The sequence below is a fragment of the Raphanus sativus genome, chromosome 3 (genome assembly GCF_000801105.2).
Source record: "Raphanus sativus cultivar WK10039 chromosome 3, ASM80110v3, whole genome shotgun sequence".
Classification (NCBI taxonomy): domain Eukaryota; kingdom Viridiplantae; phylum Streptophyta; class Magnoliopsida; order Brassicales; family Brassicaceae; genus Raphanus; species Raphanus sativus.
Window position 1 is genome coordinate 2,617,241 of NC_079513.1, and position 10,073 is coordinate 2,627,313.

General features: G+C 35.3%; 1 protein-coding gene across 1 annotated transcript; it reads left to right on the plus strand.

Annotated features, from left to right (window-relative positions):
* Nucleotides 1–2,145: 2,145 nt before the first annotated feature.
* Nucleotides 2,146–5,494, plus strand: LOC108844870 (aspartic proteinase A3-like). The gene is made up of 13 exons (XM_057006108.1): nt 2,146–2,345; nt 2,969–3,336; nt 3,430–3,490; nt 3,611–3,705; nt 3,798–3,910; nt 4,007–4,215; nt 4,303–4,367; nt 4,439–4,552; nt 4,636–4,688; nt 4,778–4,925; nt 5,012–5,131; nt 5,224–5,312; nt 5,410–5,494. Exons 2-13 carry the CDS (start codon nt 2,974–2,976, stop codon nt 5,492–5,494), a joined length of 1,515 nt encoding a protein of 504 aa, XP_056862088.1. The 5' UTR covers nt 2,146–2,345; nt 2,969–2,973.
* Nucleotides 5,495–10,073: the final 4,579 nt, after the last annotated feature.

The window sequence follows — 10,073 nt, forward strand, 5'->3', positions numbered from 1 at the left end:
ATTCATTATTTTTAATAACAAAACATAAAATAATATATATTTATACATTATAAATATAAACATATCTATATTATCTATAAATAAATTATATATCATATATTATTTTTATGATAATTTTATATATAAATCATTTACTGCTCTAGTAATCACTTTATAAAATACATAAATGAGAGTATACAACTTCTGCAACATATTGCTTTTACAACATACTACTTATTTGGAGTTATCCTAGAGAAAGTAAATTATGCATATTATAATTTACTGTTAAAACTAGATTTCATAAGGTAGCTAACAGTGGCGGAGCCACGTTCAATAGGATGGGGTCACTGAATCCAACAAAAATTTAAATTAGTGTAAATTACAAAGGCTTTGTGTATATGCCCCCATTCTTGAATACTTTTTGCCCCCAATTTAAGATCACTGACCCAAATAAGAATATTTCTTGCCTCCTCCACTGATAGCTAAGGATGGTATAGTCAGACGTGAATTCTCATAAGACAAATAGAATCGTCAACTGTAAAATCGTATATTTAATATCTTTTTGTAATAACATAATTAGCCAGATGTTAAAGAAATTAGATTATCACAAACTAAATGTTCTGAAAACTACGAAAATTAAAAGGTTTATTTGAGTAAAATATAGATTAATGGATATAATAAAGTTCTTCCTTGCACACTCAGTAAACATATTACCCAGATGATAAGAAAATATTTAAATTATCCAATTGTTTATGTAAAATGCTCTTATAATGGTTTAGTAGATTTTGACCCGCGCTTTGAAAGCGCGGGTTTATTTTCTTTTATTTTTTTTAAATTGACAAATATTTAGTAAATGTCATATTTTCATATATTTGTTTTTTTTATAAAATACTTAAGCTTTTTATCTTTCTTTATCGTGTTTCATTTTAAATGAGTATAGATCTGAGCACAATATCCGGACCTGAAGAACCAACCCGAAACCGACCCAAAAATCACGGTCCCGAATCCGATCAGACCCGGGATAAATTTCTGAATGAGTTCTAAATTGCTATATCCAAAGAACCGGTCCCGAACCCGAACCCGATCTAAAATTTTATAATACCCGAATGGGGTTTAATTTCAAAACCCGAAAAACCCGATACCCGAAAGAACCGATCCATACCCGAAAAGGTACTCGAATGTCCAGGTCTAATGAGTATTTATGTTTAGAAAATTAAACTTTATTTTTAATGAATTAAGTTGGTATAACTCTAATAAATTCATTTTATTATATGGTTAATTTTTAAATAAAAAAAGTATATACTTTTAGTAAAGATTTTTACTTTTCAATGAAAAAAATCATTTTTATGAATGCTTAAATTATATTAAAAACATAATAACTAAGTGATTAATTTTTTTCACTACACAAAATATTAAGAATGGTTGAAAAGAAATTATTAGAACTTGGAGAAAAAAATAAGAATTTGATCTGATTTCTTAATCAGCCCAAATGACCCAAGAGAGATCTGATGTGGACAGTGGGCTGGATCCAAAAAAATGACCCAATATGGATATGTTATTAATATTACTTGATTGCCCTTAATGAAATATATAATGTTAGTAAAGAAAAGGGTATTTTTAGTAAAAAATTCAATAGGATCCTGCTTTAATAGTATAGATGCAATAATATTACTCCCTCTGTTTTTTAAAGATTCATGTTCTAGGAAAAAAAATTGTTTTTAAAAGATACATTTTTTACTTTTTCAATGTATTATTTAATGAAAATCTATTAACTTCAAGAAAATTAATTGTGTTTATTGGATTTTTATTGGTTAAAATTATGGAAAATTGTTATTCACAAAAATCAATGCATTTTTAATGTGGTTTCTTAATATATGTGAAAAGTCTAGAATATATATCTTTAAAAAACAGAGGGAGTATTAACTTCTACATAATTTAAGAAACATTTTGGGTCAAATGAAAATAAGATAATAGTACAAGGGTGAACATAATAAAGTGAAAACGCACTTTTTCCTTGAAAACAGATTCTGCTAATCTGTCTGGGCCCACGCAACGCAAACAAGGTTCCATAAACGTGATGCTTGTTGCTTATGAATGTAAAACACACAATTAAAGTGTAATTCATTTTTTTTTTTGCTAAAAAAGTGTAATTCATTCCTTCGTATACTTCCATTTGCAAGCAACAAGAAAATTTGGTTATCAATATAGTAACTGAAAGTATTACATTCATGTTTCTCTAGTTTTCTTCAACGTTTCTCTTTTAGGTCATTTACGTATAAATATAAATCCATGCACCATTCCTTTTGACACTTGAATTTTCTTCTTTCTCCTCTTAAGGTTTAAGAATCTGTACTGCCATTTTCTCGGTAAGTGGTTTTCACTTCTTCAGGTTCTGTTTTTTTTGGCCCAGAATTATAACCATTTGAAGGTTTGGTTGCATTTGAAGGTTTGATTCTTATGTGGGGATCATATCTTGACTAAGTCTTGACTTTTAAACCACATACTTTTGATTTTTAGATATCTGTTCACTTGAAAAGTAAGAGTCTAAGAGATACCTTAATCCACAATTATACACTTGGCTTGTTTTTAGTCTTCACTAGGATGTGAAAAAAGTAATATAAGTTTGTTGTCCTAAAGTTGGTAAATCATAAACTTAATTAAATTCTGCTTGATCTTGGTGTGGAGTACTAATTATTTTTCTTTGAAATATATGGGATAACAATTATTCTGGAGAAAAGAAAAGTTTCAGTTAAAAGTAACAACTAAGTTTTGTATTATGTTAGCAGCCCAAGGATCTTCTGGTCCTGTAACTCACCTATCTTGAACCGGGTTAGTACATGGTTGTAACGTGTACAAGATTGTCTGAATAAGACTCGTTATGGTCTGATTCATAGAATGGATACTTCTCATGCTTTATGTGTTCTCTTTCATATTTAGAACAGTAACAACTAAGTTTTATGTGGCTATTCTTAATTTTAATTGATGATAGGTAAAATGGGAACCCGCATTCAATCCTTCTTGCTCCTGTTATTGCTTTCATGTTTAATCTTTATATCGGCGACCTCATCCGAGCAAAAAGGTGATGGAACCCTTAGAATTGGATTGAAGAAAAGGAAACTAGACCGGGCCAACAGGCTAGCTTCTCAGCTTTTTTTGAAAAACCGAGGGTCTTGGTCTTCCAAAGGTTTTTTTCACCTGATTAATGATGGCAATCCGGATACTGTTCCCCTGAAAAACTATTTGGATGCTCAATACTATGGTGACATTACCATTGGTACACCACCTCAGAAGTTTACTGCCATTTTTGATACTGGAAGCTCCAATCTCTGGATGCCATCTTCTAAATGCTACTTATCGGTACACATTAGCGGTTAACTAGTTCTAACTAGTTCTTAGGAATATATAAATGTTATATATCATATTATCTTCTTCATCTCTATTTTTTTCCAGATTGCTTGTTATTTTCATTCGAAGTACTCAGCTAGTGAGTCATCAACATACAAAAAGAACGGTTCGTTATCTGATTCTTGAGCTTATTTACTATAATGTTCATTTGGTAACATTTAACCTCTTCTGATATATTTCAAGTTTTCACACAATTTTCGACACTAAAATCATTTGACATTTACAGGAAAACCTGCATCAATCCGCTATGGGACAGGTGCTATATCTGGTTACTTTAGCAATGATGATGTTAAAATTGGTGATCTTGTTATCAAGGATCAGGTTATAAACCCAACTCATCAACTTTCATATTTCAATATCTTGAGAGTTCTAATTTTTGCCATATCTTATGACTAAGTCTATATCAACCACAGGAATTCATAGAGGCTACCAATGAACCTGGTATTACATTCTTGGTAGCCAAGTTTGATGGAATCCTAGGGTTAGGATTCAAAGAGATTGCTGTTGGAAATTCAACACCGGTTTGGTAATGAAAATACTTTCTTCATTTTACTCTTTTGATTTTTCATCTGATATACATAACTCTGTTGTACCATATGTATTTTGATTGTGACATGTATAGGTATAACATGGTAGGAAAAGGTCTGGTTAAGGAACCGATTTTTTCGTTTTGGCTTAATCGTAACCCGCAAGATCAAGAAGGTGGTGAGATTGTTTTTGGCGGAGTCGACCCTAAGCACTTCAAAGGAGAGCATACTTATGTTCCCGTGACACGTAAAGGTTACTGGCAATTTGACATGGGTGATCTCAACATCGCTGGCAAACCAACGGGTAAGTAATAAGCTTTTGAAAATGTTTCAGTCTCATAAAATGGATAGAGTCTTTTGAGATATAATATGTCATATCTATGTCATTCAGGATACTGTTCCAAAGGTTGTTCTGCCATTGCTGATTCTGGCACTTCTCTACTCACCGGTCCAACGGTGAGAAAGGTGTAGATTGTGTCACTATTTAGCACTTGAAACATGCTGAATAGTTTCTATTTGTTGTCTAGAGTGTTATCACAATGATCAATCATGCGATTGGAGCAGTAGGAGTCGCAAGCAAAGAGTGCAAAACCGTCATAGGTCAATATGGAAAAACCATGTTGAACTCCCTTTTATCTCAGGTTGATGTTATAACTCATACCACACTTATTTATAAACAACACAATCTTTAAATTAATACTCTTTTTTTTTTTTTGAGTTACAGACGGATCCTAGGAAGGTATGCTCACAGATAGGGCTTTGCGGTTTCGATCAGAGGTCAGTACATTCATAATCCTTGTAAAAAAGAACGGCTCTGGTTCATTACTTAGCAAACTTAATTAAAATGATTCATGTTTTGCATGCAGTATGGGGATTAAGTCAGTTGTAGATGATGGAACATCGGATCTTATAAACGAAGCAATGTGCAGCGTTTGTGAAATGGCAACCGTGTGGATGCAGAGTGAATTGAATCAGAATGAAACACAAGATCGTATACTCACTTATGCTGCTGAGGTAAGTTTAATCTTGTGAGTCTTGAAGGCATTGTTTTGGACATAAAACATGTTTTGAAAATGTAATCTCCTTGAACTTTTCTTTAGCTATGCGACCATATACCAAACCCGAACCAACAAACAGCAGTGAACTGTGAGAGGGTTTCATCGATGCCTATTGTCACATTCAACATTGGTGGCAAACCCTTTGATCTCTCACCTCAAGATGTAACTACTCTCATTACTCTCTTTAGATTTCAGCTTACTAATATCATGACAAGGAGTTTAGGGTAGTCATTTTCATTTTTTTCACCGAGCAGTATATATTCAAGATTGGGGATGGAGTTCAGTCTCAGTGCACCAGTGGTTTCACTGCTATGGACATCCCTCCACCTCGTGGACCTCTATGGTAATCCTCATTTGCAAAATATAATCTACTATAATAATTAAAAAAAAACTCAAATAGGTTTATCCTAAAAGTTTTGTAAACGTGCAAAAAAATGCAGGATCTTGGGTGATATCTTCATGGGACCATACCATACTGTGTTCGATTATGGGAAAGCAAGAGTTGGATTCGCCAAATCTGCTTAAACAAATATCTCTTCGTTAATAGCCTTTGTTAATATTATATTTGTGAATGTATTTAAATCTTAAATGGTTGTAATAACTTAAAAGCACTGCTATCTTAGAATGGTGTATAATCTTAAATACATATTCTCAAGGTTTTACCTTTTTATTTACCGTCTAAACTAACTTACATTGAAACAATGATTATAGCTAGTCCGAGGACGAGTTCTGTATGTCCATAGTCACTTAGCCTTTGCCAGCAAGTGTCATTGACATGGCTCGCAGGGCCAAGAAAATTTCCCTGAAACAGAAAGGAAGAAGAATAGGTTCAGATTGTGGAAAGTGCAGCAAATATGAATCCTTGTCCTACCAAAAAAAAGCGAGCAGACTGTGCAAGACGACCCGGAAGGCCTGTTTAATAATCTGATTTTATGTGGTAGTGCCCTTGGTTTTATTTCCTTGTTTGCAAGACTGTAAGTAAAAGTAGTGGATATTGTCGGGTTGGTGGATTTAAACACAAGGGAACGTGAGAGTATTGAGGCCAATGGGAGGATATATAGTAGATTGCCTTCGGGTGTAAACATATGGCCTTACACCTCGTTCTCCGGATTGTTCGGGTGAGCATGTGTTACACTTGAAATTATTTTAGAAAATGAAACAATGAATTCAAAACAGGGTTCTTTATGAGATAGATTCAAGCTTTACTGAGGAGTTGCAGGGTTTGTCTTCTTTTAGATGCACGGCAGATGATTGCAGAGGCTTAGAAGCTGAGGTTACTGAGGAGGAAGTTCGTAAAGTTCTTTTTGCTATGCCAAATAGTAAATCACCAGGTCCAGACGGTTATCCAGCTGAGTTTTTCAAGACAACATGGTCTGTTCTGGCTAGTGATTTCACTATTGCTGTTCAGTCTGTGTTTAAATTTGGATTTCTCCCCAAAGGTGTTAACTCTACTATTCTGGCATTGATCCCAAAGAAGTTAGACTCATTGGAGATGAGGGACTATCGCCCAATAGCCTGCTGTAATGTACTCTATAAGGTAGTTTCGAAAATCTTGGCTAACCGATTGAAGCTTATTTTACCGAGGATCATTCTTGAGAATCAATCTGCGTTTGTGCATGGGAGGTTGTTGATGGAGAATGTTTTGTTAGCTTCAGAGTTGGTTAAAGATTATCATAAGGAAACAGTGTCTTCAAGGTGCGTTATGAAAATAGACATCTCCAAAGCTTTTGATTCAGTTCAATGGGATTTTTTATTACAAAGTTTGACTGCTTTGGGGTTTCCGGAGAGATACATCCATTGGATCAGATTGTGTATAACGAGTCCTTCTTTTTCTGTGCAAGTGAATGGGGATTTGGCAGGCTATTTTCAAAGTGCAAGAGGGTTGCGTCAGGGTTGTTCTCTATCTCCTTATTTATTTGTTCTTTGTATGAATGTGCTCTCATGGAAAATAAATAAGGCAGCTATAGAGGGGAAGTTCAAGTTTCATCCGGGTTGTAGGAAGCTTTCATTGACGCATCTCTGTTTTGCTGACGACTTGATGGTTTTTGTCGAAGGGTCAAGAGCATCAGTTCAGGGAGCTCTTTCTGTTTTTGAGGAGTTTGAGATTTGGTCTGGTCTGAGTATAAGTTTAGAGAAGTCAACCATTTATATGGCTGGTGTATCTGCTGTGGAGAAGAGTAGTATCCTTTCAAATTTTAAATTTGCAGAAGGTGTTCTCCCAGTTCGCTATTTGGGTCTTCCTCTAATGACTAAAGGGATGAGCAAACAAGATTACCTTCCTCTTGTTGAGCAAATTAAAGGTAAAATAAGCTCCTGGACTTGTCGATACCTGTCTTATGCTGGTAGACTCCAGTTACTCAATTCTGTTCTCTTTAGTATTATAAATTTCTGGATTTCTGTATTTCGCCTTCCCAGTGGTTGTATTAAGGAATTAGAGAGAATCTGCTCTGCTTTTCTCTGGACTGGTCCTGTTCTGAGGGCTACAAATGCTAAGGTTTCCTGGCAAGATATCTGTAGTAAGAAAAGTGAAGGGGGTTTGGGGATAAGGAACTTAAAAGAAGTGAACAAAGTGTATGGGCTCAAGTTGATTTGGAGGATGCTTGCAGGAGTTTCTCTGTGGGGTAAATGGATTCATAACCATCTCCTAAAAGGGAAGAGCTTCTGGGAAATTAGAGTCAATACGCAATTGGGATCATGGATGTGGCATAAAATGCTTAAGTTGAGGGATTTGGCTAAATCATTTTATAAAAAAGAGTTGGGGAATGGAAGATTTACTTCGTTTTGGTTTGATAACTGGTCTAAAAAAGGAGTGTTATTTGACTTGCTTGGAGATCGTGGTGTGATTGATATGGGTGTTAACAGAAATGCAACAGTAGAAGAAGTAGTGTTGAGCCTTAGGAGGAGAAGAAGAAGACATCGTGTGAGTGTTCTGAATGAAATTGAAGCAGAGATTACATCTATTGCGAATTCTCTTAATCCGGAGAAGAATGATATTATTCTATGGAAAAGAGAGTCAGGTTATAAAGAAAGCTTCTCAACTCAAGAAACTTGGGAGATGATTAGAGTAAAGAAGCCGACTGGAGCTTGGGTAAAAGGTGTTTGGTTTGCTCATGGTACGCCAAAATTTTCTTTTATTACTTGGCTTTCAGTTCGCAATAGATTATCTACGATGGATAGAGTAGCTGTTTGGTGCTTGGGGGTTGATTCTACTTGCGTTCTTTGTAAAGCAAGTCAGGAATCTAGAGCTCATCTATTCTTTGAATGCTCGTATACTTCTAGTCTCTGGGAGTACATTGCCAAAGGGATTATGGGAAATTCTTATACAAAGATTTGGTCTGAGGTCCTTTTCTTTTTGAGTGACTCGACTTGGGAGAAGAAGAGACTGTTTTGTTTTCGCTATGCTTTTCAAGCAGTGATCTATGGGATTTGGAGAGAAAGAAATAGGATCAGACATGGTGAAAAGATTCTTCCAATGCAAGTGCTTCAAAGAATGATAGATAAGAGGATAAGGAACAGAATCAGTTTGATGAGGTCGAAGAAGGTTAAAGGAATGGAGGAGTTAATGGTCTACTGGTTTAGCGCTAGACATTAAGCTTTTTATCTTCGATGTGAGGTCTTTGAGTTGGGTAGTAGAGTGTGTTTTAAATGCTGGAGTTGCTGTTTTCTTATCAAGATTGCTATCCCCTTGCTATCCCCTTGCTATGAGTTTTCTTACTCTTTTTCCATCAATAGAGTTTTGTCCCATTTGGGTTTTCTCTATTGATGGTTTTAATGAGGAGAAACTCATAGCACTCCCAAACTCAACTTGTGTCTCATGGTTAGTTTGAGGGGGATAAAGGGATTGGAGTTGATGTTTCTTAGAAGTTGTGTTCTTTGGAGTAGAGTTTGTGATTGTTTTTAATTTGATTTGTTAGTTAGCTTGATTGCTTGTTGCCCAAGTTAAACTGTATGCACTTGTTGTAGTAAGGCTTTTTTGATGAATAAATTTAACATTCATTAAAAAAAAAAAAAAAAAAAATAGATTCAAGCTTTACCACTTTGAGAAGAAGCCTTTCCAGCTGAATCTTCTGTATTGTAGAGTGTTTCTGGTATAAACAACATCAATGACATCGGACAGTACTCCAGAAGTAATGGCCTGCAAATTACAGATATATTAACACCAAACTCATAGCAAATACATACATAGATAGAAAGTCAACGAGCTAAACTCATAACAAGAATCCAAAAACTTAAATTCATAAAAAAGAAAAAAAAAGTCAACGAGCTAACAAAATCACAAGGATTCTCACATATAATCGGATTACTAAACTGGTTATAGTTCTTTCAATCGAAAACAACATCATCGTCTCTCAGTCGATCAAACTAGACCCTAGTGTCAAAGAAATGAAACAACTCGCCAAACTACATCTCAACAATCCGGTTAACTTCGGTTTAAGAGTCTTAACGACTTGTTCTACAAGGATGGCGGGTAAAATAGGGAGGCTTCCGGTTTAGACCAAAACCGCCACAGGAGAATCTATCAGCGCCTAAAAAATAATTGGTCTTTGGTCAAAATTCAATTCTCATTCTCGCTTTGGTCAATTCAATTCCTTCGTATTTTTAAATGCTTTTCTGCCTATAAACAAAACCCTATATATATAAAAACCTAGCATCATATCTCTACCATCAAACACAATTACCAAACCACTCAAGAACCGATTTCAACTGAGTGAAAGAACAAAACAATCTTGTATACAACAATGGCTTCATTGCAAGTTTCAAGATTAGTCCTAACGTCGTCTTCCTATAGCTCCAGACCTAAAGCTGCAGTCTCCATCCCCAAGTTACCGAAGTTTAACATCTCGGTTCCAAAAATACCGATAAAGAAGCAGACTTTATCGGTTACGGAACATAGCTTTGAGTTAGAAAGTTTTCCTCTTCCGTTGAAACAGAGGAGAGACTCTGATCCCATCCAAAGGGCACGCCTCGTTGCGGTTCTTGAAGAAGTCATGGACAGGATTGAGATGCACAAGAACATCGGAGATCAGCGCAACAACTGGAACTCTCTACTGCTCAGTTCCGTCAACATGATCACCCTCACCGCCGCCTTGATGGCCGGAATAGC

Excerpts from the sequence above, each read along its gene's own strand:
- LOC108844870 (XM_057006108.1), top strand. The coding sequence starts at position 2,974 with ATGGGAACCCGCATTCAATCCTTCTTGCTCCTGTTATTGCTTTCATGT. Across the intron at positions 4,216-4,302 it reads CATCGCTGGCAAACCAACGG|GATACTGTTCCAAAGGTTGT; the intron begins GTAAGTAATAAG and ends TATGTCATTCAG. Across the intron at positions 4,926-5,011 it reads TACTCACTTATGCTGCTGAG|CTATGCGACCATATACCAAA; the intron begins GTAAGTTTAATC and ends ACTTTTCTTTAG.